The sequence below is a fragment of the Ovis aries genome, chromosome 4 (genome assembly GCF_016772045.2).
Source record: "Ovis aries strain OAR_USU_Benz2616 breed Rambouillet chromosome 4, ARS-UI_Ramb_v3.0, whole genome shotgun sequence".
NCBI lineage: Eukaryota > Metazoa > Chordata > Mammalia > Artiodactyla > Bovidae > Ovis > Ovis aries.
In genome coordinates this window covers 47,704,757-47,719,546 of record NC_056057.1, presented here as the reverse complement: position 1 = coordinate 47,719,546, position 14,790 = coordinate 47,704,757, and the positions used below count along the sequence as shown (strand labels likewise).

Genomic DNA, 14,790 nt, shown 5'->3' with positions numbered 1-14,790 from the left:
TCCTGCAAATACATAAAATCTTACACAAAACTCTAATCATCTACTTTTATTCTAGGATAAAAGACAGTTTAAATCTCCTATGCTTTTCCCAATGATTGCCAGCGTCAAGTGTTGTGTCAAGGAGGCTACAGCCACATAAAAATGGGAAGTGGCCATAGTGATTAATGATACTTGCTAATGGGCACAGCAAACATTTTTATTTCATTATCTGCTAAGTCTGTGGTTAAATAGAGTGGCAGGGAAATGTCCCTGCCTGCACATCCTCCCACCTACCAGTTAAGTTTCATTAAAAACCTAAGAATTCCTGGAGAATAGTTTGAAAATCATTAGCTAAAAGGAAATACTAACTTCAACATGTGACATGAAAAACTTATTTCATTGGTGAATTCTCTTATTCAAAGGCAAAAAAAAGCACTCATAAAAAAGTAGTATTAAGGTATAACAACTAAAAATCAAAATAAACAATACAAATCCTGCATTTATCTTTAGTCTCTCAACCTATACAGACTATCAAGCAGGTTCATCCTCGCTTTTTTAGCCTACAAAAAGTATGTCATCAGGAAAGGGTATATTTTTGACTGAAACAAAGTTGGCAATAATTTTATTTTCTCATTCTTTATCCTACTCTCAGCAAAACAATGGTTCTCACTCTTCATGATGAACTAAGGATTCCTTCTATCACTATTTTCAGTCATATATTTTAGACTGAATTGAATCCTCTCATTTCCCTATATAAAAACAATGTGCATCAAATCTAATTAACAGGATTTGAACAAACCTTTCTGATCCTACTGTCCACATTTTACTCTATTAGACTAGGCTAGCAGAATAATTTTCTAAGTAGTTGCTCTTATTCTGACTTGACCTTTAAACCAGTGATTCTCAAACACAGATCCACAAAGTGCCCCTTTTCATACACATGGAATTAGGAGTTGAAAATAACAGATTTGTAGGCCTCACCCCAGAGATTCTGATTAAGTAAGTCTGGATGTGATCTTTTTATATATATATATATATATATATATATATATATATATGTATGTATATGTATATATGTATATATATAAAGGATCTGCTTCAGTGCTCTATTTTAGAACACTTGCTTAAACACTAAATATACTTCAAAGCCCACTCTAGTTTCCTAATTTTGCCCTCTTTAAAAAAGCATTTTAAAAAAGCATAATAGCTCACAGTAATAACTGGTTCCTAATCTTGGCATTATCAGGTTATCTTGTTCCATTCTAATATTCCAATATATAAATCCACTGATTATGCCAGTCTTTTTGCGATTGTTGCCATATCCTTGCTCATTCTCCTTCATCCCCCTGTATTTATATCCATCCCACCCAATAATAAAAATATTATTAAACCTTCCAGGATCCTTTAAGTACCAATGCTTCCTTGAAGTCTCAACTTCCCAACTTTGACATCTCTGCCACAACCTAGCTTTAAGTTTGTCAGCAGATCAACCTCCTGATCACTGTTTTCCTTATCTGTAAACAATAATGTGCCTAGGTTAACTCAAAAAACTGTTACAGCTATAAGGCCCCTTACACACTAATCTCTTCCCTTCTTAACTTCCCAAAGAATATATTACTTACATTTTTTAACCACTGGTTTATATTCTGACACACTTTTAAGTGTTAGATATACAGATTATCTACTTCACTCTATAGCAAGAACTGAGATATTTATATCTGAGAGAGGGATCTAGCTCTCAAAGCTTAGAACAAAGTGGCTAGGACATCACCTAAGCTATTCTTTCTTTAAAAAAGAAATTTTATTTTTAAGTTTCTGGCTGTGCTGGGTCTTTGTTGCTGCGCGGGCTCTTCTCTAGTTATGCATGCAGGCTTCTCACTGCAATGGGTTCTCTTGTTGGGGAGCATGGGCTCTAGGGCACTCAGGCTTCAGAAGCTGCAGCGCATGGGCTCAGCAGCTGCAGCTCCCGGGCTCTAGAGTACAGGCTTAGCAGTTGCGGCACTCAGCCTTAGCTGCTCCAAGGCATGTGGGAGCTTCCCGGACCAGGGATCAAACCTGTCTCCTACCTTGGCAGGCAGATTCTTATCCAGAGCCACCAGGGAAGTACCACCTAAGTTATTCTTATTTAAACCACATTTTCTTTAACACATTTAATCCTTTCCTCCCCTTTTAGATGAACATATCTTAACAAACAAAAAATCTGCCATTGAAGAATGTTAGTGATTGATTTCCTTCTGGAAACATTTTTTTTTGGTTTTTTAATTGCTTCTTTTTTCTTTATTACTCAAAACTGTGGTTGTCCTTTAAGGTTCAATCTTCCCCATTATTAGTCTCCAATCTTGGATTTAACCATTCATTTCTGATTCCCTATTCCTAGCCATCTACAGGTTGTATATTAATTCAAATACCTGTCATCACTGCAAAAACCAAACTTTCTAACAGAATCTTTTCACATTATCTTCTTCCATTCCATTCTTTTTATTAGTACTCTATTCTCCCAGTTCTATTTTTAATCCTTTTCTCTAGTCAATTTAGTCACCCAGTCTTTTGTGTCTCCCCAGTATTTCAGATTCACTCTTTCTCAATTTTCATGCCCACCTCCACCAATCATCGTCATCATCTGAATAGTTTCCAACAATCAACAACCCTTACAGCTTATCACCATCGAGTTGAGTACTTTGTCTCCAAACAATAGAAGAAATCTCCAGTGTTAAGCGTTTCCCCTCTCCACATCATGGCAACTATTCTGTTATTTCAAAACATAATAAATATAAATGCATTCATTCACTTAACATACTTACTGAGCATATATATTTTCTCAATACTATTCAATGTGCTGGGGAATGAGTAGTGTATAAAATTAAGTTGCCCTTGACACACCTGAAATGAGTTATGACAATCTAATATAATCAAGGGTATCTTAAGAGTAGTTTTCTCAAGTAACTGCCTTGGATTAATAATTTGTATATTCTCATTACCTTGTCAAGAATTAGTCTTTTTTTAAGGATTATTGGAAAGCTATGATGATTTTCAAATGACTTAAAATTCTTGATCACTCTAGCCCTGTGACCCTCAGTCTCTCTAGGTCTCTCATGAAAAATGGGTGAAAGATCTACACTGCAGAGTTGATGCACAGAGAAAAGAAGATACATAAATACTCTGTAGATACTCATTTATGGACATTAGTGTTGTGCCTCTTAGAATTAAAGCCATGAAGTTTATATTTTCCAATTCAACGATAATTTAATTACTTCCAGTCAAAATTCTATTGAGTATCAAGGCCACTAAAATTGTGAAAACACACATGAAAGAACAAATGATGGGACTTCCTGGGGGTCCAGTGGCTAAGCATCTGACTACCAATACAAGGGACAGGTGTTTAATCCCTGGTCTGGGAAGATTCCACATGCTGCGGAGCAACTAAATCCATGTGCTACAACTACTGATGCCTGCATGCCCTGGCACCCATGCTCTGCAATGAGAAGCCACTGCTATGAGAAGCCCACTCATTGCAACAGAGTAGCCCCCACTTGCTGGAACTAGAGAAAGCCTGCATGCAACAATGAAGACCCAGTGCAGCCAAAAATAAATTTAAAAAAATTTTTTAAAGATCAAATTGATAAAAATAAATAAATGGTGAAAGAAAATAAATACATGGTGAAAAGAGTTTAAAATATTTACTATCAAAATCTTAAGTATAAAGTAAGAGTACTTTTGGGACTTACCTGGTAGTCCAGTGGCTAAGAATCTGCCTTCCAATGCAGGGGACTTGGGTTTGATCCCTCATCGGGGAAATAAGATCCCACATGTCATGGGCAACTAAGCCCACATGCAGCAAATATTGAGACCAAGCTCCATAACCAGAGAGCACCTGCATGGCGTAATGAAAGACCCCATGCCACAACTAAGACCAGATGCCGGCCAAATAAGCACATTTTTTAAAATAAGAGTACCTTAACTTCTAAGTATTTAACAACCTACAAAGTCAGCAAGAGAATGAATTTTAAAAAGGGAAAATACTTTCCATATTTAAACTGTTTACTTTTATGGAATTTTTCCCAGTCTTTTGATTCCAGAGCTTACAGTATTCAAAGATCAACTTCCTCTTCATACTTTAATACAAAAACAAGATCTAGAAATGGAAGACTAGCATATTACTAGACAGTTGAAGCTCAAGAGAAAAAGTCAATGCATTTCACCCTCAAAAATGAATCATGACACTAACAGATCTGAATCTCTATCAGAAAAGCTTTTAGAGGCATATACTCACTGAGAAATTTTACAGTAAAGAGAAAAAAAAATCAAGAACAAAGTTGGTAGATATGAGTGCTACAGTGACTAGTATTATTTGCTAAAACACAGGCTACGTCCACTTTTACTTTCAAATTTCACTGTAAAGATCTTTATGGAAAAGATTACATATAAACAAAAAATAATCCACATGTACTGAGCTGATCAGCCACTCTTACAAAAGTCATCTGAACATGGAGAAAGAAATTACTATGTAAAGTCGAGGACTGAACTAGAAATATTTTTCCCCAAATCCATAATGAACCACTTACTTTACTACATAAGGAGCTTCTTTTAAGTGATAGTTTAGGCTATATATATCAGCAGAATGTCTTTTAAAATCTCCATCACTCTAGATTAAATATCACACAGGCTGAAATCTGAAAACCATACAAACTGATCCCACGGACATTAGCCAACACAATCATCAGTTACTTTCAATAGGAAATATGTACAAGATAAGCAAGCCAAACTCAGTAGCTACCACGATGCTTCCATACAGAGGGCATTCAACTCTTTGCCGTTAAATGAATCTAGTTTATAATATTATCAGAGATAGAAAGGTCCTTAAAAAAAAGTACAATTTAAATCTCACAAGATAACAAGGGCTCTTGGATCTTAACATGTTAGTGTATCTGTTACATTCCAGAATCTGTCATTTCATTTAGGAAGGGTCCTATAAACCCCACTGGACAAACCAGGGTCTAATTCTGAAAGAACATTTTTAGATCTCCAAGATACTAAGTAAAAAAAGAAAGTTACAGAACACTGTAGATCCATCCTCTTTTTGGATTAAATATAGAGAAATATAGATTTATATATAAAAAAAGTGTGCTGTGCTTAATTAGTTGCTCAAGTCATGTCTGACTCTGTGACCCCACGAACTGCAGTCCACCAGGCTCCTCTGTCCATAGTGATTCTCTGGGCAAGAATTCTGGAGTGGGTTGCCATGCCCTCCTTTAAGGGGACTTCCCAACCCAGGACTGGAACCCAGGTCTCTCACACAACAGGCAGACTCTTTACCAAGCGAGCCATCAGGGAAGCCCAAGAGTACTGGAGTGTGTAGCCTATCCCTTCTCCAGGGGATCTTCCCTACCCAGGAATCGAACTGGGTCTCCTACATTGCAGGCAGATTCTTTACCAGCTGAGCTACCAGGGAAACCTAGGGACTAGAAATTCATGAGTTCAAAGTCCATCATTTAACATAGAGAATAATGAAAGATTATATACAAATATATAATATAAACCTGTATTTTAAATTTAGGCTATCATTCATCATTATTTTTGTGTCAAGCCAAAGTATTTTTTGAATATGGCTCTTATAATTTGAATCCTGGATTCTCATTCTTGCATAAACCGTATCTATAATGCGTTATCCATGGTTTTTGGTTTTAGATTATTCCAAGGTAAGAAATCACCTAGACACTTATGGAGCAATGTGAATGCAGACTTCCTTCTAGATTTGTATCATTTTTTCCCATAATCTTTTGTCTTACCAATACCTAACTTGACAATTTTCTTCAGCAATTAATTTGCCTTTATCAAGTTTTCTGAAGCATTTAACTAAGGTTTCATCTAAACAATTCTCTCTTCACATTCACTTATCTGATTCATGTAATATCTAACTAATATAAGCACAATACAATAAGCACTCCATGTAAACAATACACGTGGGCCCTGGGCCACAGTAAGACTATTTAAAGAAAAGATCTCACACATTAATTCTAACTCTAGATTCTTAACTTTAGTCAACATGGTGATATTTTACATGTATACAATGGGGATTTGGGCCTAAAAGAAAATATTCTAATATATCATGGGACTTGTTTTTGCACCTTTTCACTCTATACTTTCTTAAAAACAATAGGATAAGATTTGGTAATGCTACAAATAAATATTCTCTTAATGCAGTTGTATACAATTGACTCAAGTTTTAGTCAACAAAGTTTAAATCAACAAAGTACCTCTAAAATGCTTCAAATCCACTGTATCACCTTATTAATCCTCACTATTCTGAAATATGATCACCTTAGTTTTCTCAGAAGGGAATTTTAAGTTTTATAGAATTAAATCCCCACTCTGCAAATGTTTACAACACTTTCCTTCTCCTAATCTCTCTGAAAATTTCCAAAGAAATTAATAGTTTTCATTCAATATGTTATCCAGGACCTGAATCAGTGTAACATTCAAATTATCATCCAAATTCATTACCAAGATTTTGCTATCACTGAAAGGAAATATGCCAAGTTGATAAAAGTGTCATCAAAATGTAATCAAAGTATAAATGTGTGTTTTTTGTTTCTTGTCCCTCTCTTGCCCTTCTGAACTTTTTGAGGAGTTCGTATTTCTTTCACTGCAAGGTTCCAAAGATCATACACTGCTTTGTCTTAAGAGCTGTAGATGTTTGATGCTCTGCTGTATTACTATCTTACCATTGCCTTTAAAAAAAGTACTGGCTTGTATATATGTAAAAGAAGAACCTGTCTCAATGTTTTCAGAAAAAAAATACTTGTAAAAAATTACACGAAGGAAGAATTTTTAAATGGAGGGGGAAAAAAGCACAATTAAAATAAGTATTTTCAGCCTTGTCCTAGAAATCAAATTGCTAGCATTAGGAGCAAATCATAAACTGTTACTCAGGGTTCATATAACAATAACTCTAAAAATTAAACGAGGACATGGAACTACACCATTTAAAAAAAAAAAAACTACCAATCTAGTTACTTAATTTTTATGTTCTGAATTTAAAATTAGACCAGATTCGAGCAACTATTTTAAATCCTATTTGTATGGAAAACTGTGCAGGAATACTATCAATACTATCAAAATTATCTGTACTTTTCTTCCTTAAAATTAATTTATTGTTGTGATTATGAAAGCAAATCATACACATTACAGAAAAACCAAAAAGGAAAACTCCCATAATGCCAATTACCTGGAAACAAACCACAAATTAAAAACCTTGGTAAATGTGCAGTCACCAGAGTAAAAACTTGCTCAGGCAAGAATCATCAATAGACGCTAAATCTAGGAGAGGAAAGTCTGATGAGGAACAGAATATTTACACAATCTCAAAATCTCTCTTTACAAATTACTTAATAATGGCAAAATGAGAAACAATTTACTATAAAATGGAGAAACTACTTAATACTTTAGCAAGCAATCAAAATGAACATACTGGTAATGGGTAAACAAACATCAAGTACCTCCAGATAATATAAACAAACAAACACAACACTTATTACTTACCCAGTATTCCAGCCAAAAATGCAAAATCTGAATTTAATTATGAAGAATCCTTAGATAAACCCAAATTGAGGGGAACTGGATAAATAACTAGTCTGCCGACGTCATCACAAAAGAAAGACTGAGGAACTCTCTTCCAGACTATTGGAGTCTCAAGAGACCTAAGAACTAAATGCAATCTATGATCCTGGATTGGCTATTGTATCAGAAAAAAAAAGAAAGAAAGAAAAATACTAATAAAGGGCATAATTTGAACCATTGATGAAAATGGAATATGGCCAATAAGTTAGATAAAAGTATTACATCTCTGCTAATTTTCCTGAATTTAACACTCTGGTTACCTAAGAAGGGATGCTTGTTCTTAGGACATGCTCTAACAGGGCACAATGTATAAATATACCCCCAAATGTTTCAAAAACTTTTTAAAACATGTACAGAGAGAACAATATAGTATATAGTGAAAAAATGTTAAAAATGAGGGGATCTGGATGAAGGATATAAGGGCAAGTTTCATACTATTCATGTAACTTGCCTGTAAATTTGACATTATTACAAATTAAAACAAAAATGAAAACCCTGGTTTTTCTGGGGAAATTGGTCAACATACACATATATATTTATTTACATGCAATATAGCATTTTTAAATTAAGAAACAAAATCATCAGTTTGATAATACTTAGTTTTAGAAATCTTCCCAGATACATCTGGGTATCTGGGGGAAAGGCAATTATTTTCAGATGAATTAGAGGTGTTTTTCTCTTGCCCTCCATCCAAGGAAACTATTCCCCACCCTACCCCCTACACACAAACCATAAAAACTCAAACCACTACCATCTCCTTTATCAGTCACAGCTAATTAAAGGGATCAAGATGGAGAATACTGGCTCTCTGACACATTGCCAATTCTTGTGAGGCCCAACTGCACTTTCTTCAAATAAGTTCTGTGAGATTTCCCTACAGCCTTATAACAAATCTAGCTAGCTGGAGCTGATTTCTGTTCCTTGCGTCCAAACAAATCCTAAAACAGTAGGGTTTTGAGAAGTAGAAATAAATGGAACAAGGAAACAGTCTCAAATTAATCTTTTGTCTGTGCTTCAAAAATAGTGTTTAGGTGGAAGTTTAAAGCTAAGATGTAATAAGGCCCTGTCAAATTCAACCAATTATGCAGCTTCATTTAAGGAGAAATGCCAACAATTCCAAAAGAAACAATCTTACTTTCAAACTTACTTTCTCAAGAAGAGTTACTATGTATCAGACTAACCTCAGACCTGCCCCCAACCCCATCAATTTATGGCTACTGAGGCAAAGTCCTAACCATTCAAATATCTCACATCAAGAGAGTCTTTTGCCACAAGATTAAAGATGAAATGAGCTTTCGAATTCTAGAAAGTTGCCTCTCTTTAAGTGACATACAAAATACGAGGAATACAAAAGATCTCTGTAAAATCAAAAATAGAAACTATCACCTCATTAATCTGCCGGGGGGAGGGGGGTGGGGTGGGGGGTGAGAGGGGAATATTAGAAGGGTGTATCTTTCTCATGTAAGTCTCCTGACAGACCAAACAGTAAGAAAAATGTAAAACATATTATTAAACTTATTTAACTCTAAAGTTTAAATTATTTTAATTAATTTATCATAGTAAATTCTATTAAAGCCTTTAAATAAAAATTATGTTTTAAATACCTTTTGAGAATAAAAGTCAACATAAATCTTTAAGTGCTTTTATTTTTTTTTAAATTTCTGGTCTCAGACAAAATGTTAGATAACTATGTAAACTTGAAATTATAAATACCACAATCCAAAACTAACTCAATCCCACTGTTATATTATACACTTAGCTTCTGCCACAGGCTCAGACCGTAAATGCTGCACCCATGTTGGTTATAACACAGGTATGATTACTCAATATTATCTTTCTCAATAATAAGCTTCAGAACCAAAAATGTTTATTTGTTTGGATTAGCTCTAAATTGAGCAATCTAAGAGTTGCTAGAAAATTATAATCTTCTCCAGTTGTATAAATAGAATAAAGAAAGCTGTACTTATTTTGCTTCTCATGTTAAACCCAGATTTCACATCTGAGATAGTTTTTAAATGTAAAAACAAACATTTTAATTTAAAATTATGGATGTGTAATTATCCACCAAATTATAAATCAATTTATTTATTTATTAAAAGGCATAATGCCTGTTTTGATGACATCTTAATGCAACACATCAAAAATGAATTCTGTGACCTGTTGCATGGAAAATATTCAATACCCCCTAAACAGTTCTGGTAAATAACCCAATAAGATTTGATAAGGATGTAAACTTTACCTAACAAAATATGGCTTTCCAGTTTAAAATAAAATTTGATTTTTAAGCTGTCCACAAGAATTCATTTCAAATCAAAAGAAATATAAGTGAAATACAAATACGAGTGAAATATAAGACTGACTACCTTCTTTACAGTTTTCAACCACAAATACTGCTCTTCATATTAAATTGTTAGGTAACAAAAATAATATCATTATTAAGAAAAAATGAGGCTCCTCCCAACATTATTACAAAAGAGGCAGTTAAGAAAGAAAAAGGGATACACTCCAATTTTAAACCCAGCCTACTAACTGAGTAAAATTTACACAGCAATATCTTAAATAATGTCTTGTTACTCTGCCAATCAACATAAAAAACTTTATCGCAAAATAAAAATGTTATACTCAATATTAAAGTCTCGCAGAATACAAATATTTAACATTTATTCTAATACATGACAAGCAATGTCCCTGATCACTCTGAATATCTGAGATGTAAACATGTTCACTTAAACAAAAGCTTTAAACTGAACAAACAACTGAGCACCTACTATCTGCTAAGAATAACTCCCTTGGATACAGACACTATATTATTAAAATATTTTTAAAAAAATAAACATTTCTTAAGAGTCCATACTAATATTCTTTAAAGCAGTTTTTTGATAGCTCTTCAAAGTTCTGTTGATTTTATACAATAAACACACAGTGATAGTATACATTTTATGTCCCAGCAATAATTTCCATAAAAGAGCTATTTGAATAATACACTTTAAAAAATAAAACCATACGCTTCTTTAGGAGTTTGATGCATTAAAAAGGGTATACTATTCTTAGAAATCAACTTAATAAATTACAATTTCACTAAGACCACCATGGTATGTATTGAGAAGAGTTTTTCCTAATTTATTAATTGGCTTTTTGGCTTACTTTTTCATTTTTGGAGTCAAGAATTCCTAGGGCTAACTGTGGTAAATAGGGTAAAAATTCTCTGGCTGGAAGCTGTGAGGAAAATAGACAAGGCAAAATTGTAGAAGAGTTATCAGACAGACCTAAACAGTTGAAGAGAAATGAGAAGTCCTGTAAAGGTTCTAAACTTAAATTGATATCAAAGGGATCCTATAACTTATCCTGACAACAAAAAAGAAACATGATCAAAACATAGTCTCTAAAAATAAAATTTGCTCTCCAATTATGTTATGATTTTCTACAGATCCATTTAAACAGATAAACAACTAATCCCTCAAACTTAGCCACCCTAAGAACAAAGACCATTTGACTAGCTTTGCCCCAAGGGCCAAATGTTTCAAAACTCTCTGTGAACAAAAATTATGCCTCACCTTTTAACAAATTTGCCTTGACAATCCAAAACACACATAGTCAACTGGAGGACAAAAGAATCAAAAGCAAACATTTACAACCATGTTTTTTTTATTAAGGGCAATATACAAACAAATAAATAAAAAGCCAGACTCATTTTATAGGGACCAAAAACATATCAAAAGAAAACAAAAAAAAACAAACCCCAAAGCAATGAAACAGGCCAGTATGAAGAAATCTCATACAAGTGAAGGCATCTTTTCTCATAATTTCCAACTTTGTACTGTTTCTTTAAAGCCAAATAAATCCAAATGCCTTATATGTCTAGACTTGATCAAGGTCAAGATCAACAAAAACACAGGTATAGACAGCATTCCCTCCTATGACTACATAAACCAAGTTTTCCTAGGAGTATACTTATTTCCTACATTAGGTAATAAGTTTAAAGTACCAACCCTCTGATCTTAACCCACAGATCTTAATCACTTAAGTCTGTAAGTGCGCAATCTTTACACAGCAGTTGAGGATCTGAATGAAATGCTCACTCAGAACATAATACAAATGAGTAATGACCCCAAATCCCTACACAAACTCTCCCACTACGCACCAACATTTCATCTTAAAACATTTCGAAGATTTTAAGCAAGGCAGTGTGTTCAGTCTTCCATGATGAAACTCCCTAAGCTGGTAATTTCTACTATTTTGTAAATTAGAAATTATCAGACTAATTCACAAGAGCTTCATAAATCTCTTATCCCACCGTTAAATATTTTAGAGCAGAATTTACAATGGAATAAGAGAATCATTAGAGAATGGACCCTCTCCAACCTCTTTAAGTAGTACTGGATTGAAAGGCACTCATCTTCCAGTTGCTCCACAATCAGAACGGTTATTAAATAACATTAATGACCCACTCATATCTCACTGCTTACTTCAGGCCAAAAAAGATTGCCCTCCCACTAGACAGATGAATTCTAATCATTCACACTTTTAAAATTAACTGACACCTTTTCATTTTCTGCCCAGATTCAAGGCCCTATTATGATATGACTTTTATTTAAAGTCCCACTAAAACAGACTAAATTTCACATCCCATAGCAAGTAAATAAATGGACATGTTTGGCAAGGAACAATATCAAGAGCTAGAGCTTTACTTTTTTACTTACATAATTGTGACAGTATGTTATAAGACAATTACTAGGCAGCAAAGCACAGAGCTCTACTTTATCAAATACACAATCAACTTACAAAATTCCTAAGCAACGCTTAAATATATGGGGAAAATGGATGCAAAATATGAGAGTGAGAAGAACAAGCATCTCCACACCCAGTGAAGTAACAGGTTTAGGCTTGTTTGTACAGCTCCCTAAAAATTAATTTGAAAGAGTACAAACACCAAAATTCACAAAATTGGTCAAAAGTTGAATGAGAAACGTTCTACTGTAGATTAAAACATCGATTCTTACAAAATAGGCTGTACCTGCACATTTACTAAATATTTTAATTTACTTTAGCTTATTGAATGAAAAACGCTTGGATTAAACCAAACAAAAACTATTATTTGCTCCCTAATAATTTTTTTATATGTAAGAGCACCTGACCTCACTGCTGAAATTTCTAATAAAAACACCTGAGTGCTTTTTTAGTTTTTGAAACGTGGTGTCATTTTACTTGCTTCTCAGGAAAAACCCATAAAACTAATCAACTAAAACACAGCACTGCAATTTGCAGTAAAATCGACACATCTTTGTAAATGGTTTGGGGAGGTGAAAAAAGGCCCAGCCTTTTCATGTAAACATAATAAGCCTGTAATATGCTGCAGACAAACGCACTGCAAGGGGTGTGGAGGACCCGAGCTGATTAGATTACCACAACATCAGCCTGGGGCCGCCATTTTTAGAATCTGTAAAGGACAAAAGAGGGAAATTTCACTTTTTACTGGCCATCTAGGAGATTAAAGGAAAAAACTGACTCTTTTCCAATTAGGTATTGATGTCTCCAGCCTAGAGCTGAATGCACCTCACTTAATTCTCTCCAAGGTCTCCAGAACTCCTAACACCTTATGTTATTCACATCTCTAAAAGGTGAGGGGACACGGGCAAAACGGGGCTCACTCTAAAGCTAACTCTAGCGATTCCCCCTTGACTTTAAACTGTATCATTCGTAAAACACAGTCCAGCAAGAGTGCATCTCTAAGGAGCTAAGGCCGATGGAAGAGAGCCCTCCGGATTGTTTGCTCTCTCCTCCTCCCCTGTTTAGCACAGTGAACCGTTTGTTTCTCTTCTGTGTCTGCTGCCACAGTGTTTGTGCCAATCCCTTGGTCAAAATCAGCTTTCCTGAAATGTGCCATATTGTGGCTTCTAAGCCTCCGCTACAGTAAAAGGCGACGATAATGCAAGCGGGGAGGGGGCGGGGGGCAGACTGAGACGGCTGGGTGCTGGGGTGACCACCTCAGGGGCGGGTTTACCCTCTCTCGGAGAGGATGAGGAGCTGACTCGTTCTCCCACAAAGGGATATACCCAAGGCGTTCTTTCCACCCCCTTCGTATTTACGAGAAAATTGAGCCAGAGACTGCCAGGCGACAAATGGAAGCAGCATTAGAAAATGGGGCCTATACGGGTTCCCAGCACCTGAACAAGATGCGGTAGAGGAAAGGGAGAGAGCTGGCAGCTCCTGGGACCACTTCGACACAAACCCTACTAACAGTCACAAACCTACCTCCTTACCCCAAGCGGCTCTAACCCGCTGCCGGCGACGAGTGCGCCCCCTCCCTAACTCCCACTCTCAAGGGGGTTTAACTGCCAGTTTCCCCTTCCCCAACCCTAAAACCCGCCATAATGCTCCCTTCCTAGGGACAAGGAGGAAAAAGGATATATTCGAATCAAACAAGCAATGTCTAGCCCCCGCCAAGACACCTGAGTCAACGTCGACTCCCCCACACCGTAAGGATAAAGATGAGAAAGCCCCCTCCCCCTGGAAACACACGTCCCTCCACCCCGCAAACCCCAGGAACTCCCAAGGAGACGACAGGCACTGACCTGTGATGTTCACACACCAGACACCCGAACCCCGTTATTTGCTCGACCCCCAAGGAGTCTCTCCACACCTCCGCGGTCAGACGATCCCCCGACAGCAGCCACTGCAGACACAGGACCCGGCTCCACACACCCCCTCCCCAAACAGCAGCGCTCAGCCTCTTCGCCAGCAACCGAGGAGTAGGGGAGGGGGCACAGAGACAGTCAACAGGAACGCAGAGGCTACGGCGAGGCTGCTTAGAGTGTCTATGCCCCCTCTATTTGCCGCTCCCGAACTCAGGTACCGTCTCCGACTCAGCCCCCTGCGCCCGCTCAGTGTCACTGCCTCTCGCTCTGGGAAAATGGCGGCTGACGGCGGCGGCCGCGGCGGCGGCGGCGGCCGCGGCGGCGGCAAGTGCACGGGGCCCGCCCGCCCCGCTCCGCAGGGGCAGAGGGGGAGGGGACGAAGCTGCCCGCCGCCATTTTGCTTATGGGCTGCCGCCCGCCGTTGCCTCTCCACGGAGGCTCGAAGACAGCCAACTGGAAGCAGAGCGGTCAACAGAATCTCCGTCTATTTCACAACAGATGCATTCAACAATTCACCGAAGGTTTGGGAAAGTTTCGGTATTTGATGGGATTGGTTTTT

General features: G+C 36.6%; 2 protein-coding genes across 65 annotated transcripts in view; one reads left to right on the top strand and one right to left on the bottom strand.

Moving 5' to 3' along the window:
- KMT2E (lysine methyltransferase 2E (inactive)) overlaps positions 1-14,500 on the bottom strand; it is a 93,257-nt gene extending 78,757 nt beyond the window's left edge. For 9 of the 15 annotated variants that reach the window (XM_060414661.1, XM_060414667.1, XM_004007835.5 and 6 more), the window contains exon 1: positions 14,169-14,500. The gene's annotated coding sequence lies outside the window, so the exon portion shown is untranslated. Of the gene's footprint in view, positions 1-7,204 lie in introns of all 15 variants that reach the window. The other 6 variants (XM_060414663.1, XM_042249185.1, XM_060414669.1 and 3 more) reach the window with 2 other exon arrangements.
- The window catches only part of LOC114114509 (uncharacterized), a 109,763-nt gene continuing 109,146 nt past the window's right edge, over positions 14,174-14,790 (top strand). For 44 of the 50 annotated variants that reach the window (XR_009600390.1, XR_009600363.1, XR_009600398.1 and 41 more), the window contains exon 1: positions 14,623-14,752. Coding sequence is in view for 2 of the 50 variants with exons in the window: in XM_042249194.2 (XP_042105128.1) it covers positions 14,174-14,752 (579 nt within the window). In the remaining 48 variants the exon portion in view is untranslated. Of the gene's footprint in view, positions 14,753-14,790 lie in introns of all 50 variants that reach the window. The other 6 variants (XR_009600358.1, XR_009600357.1, XR_009600356.1 and 3 more) reach the window with 1 other exon arrangement.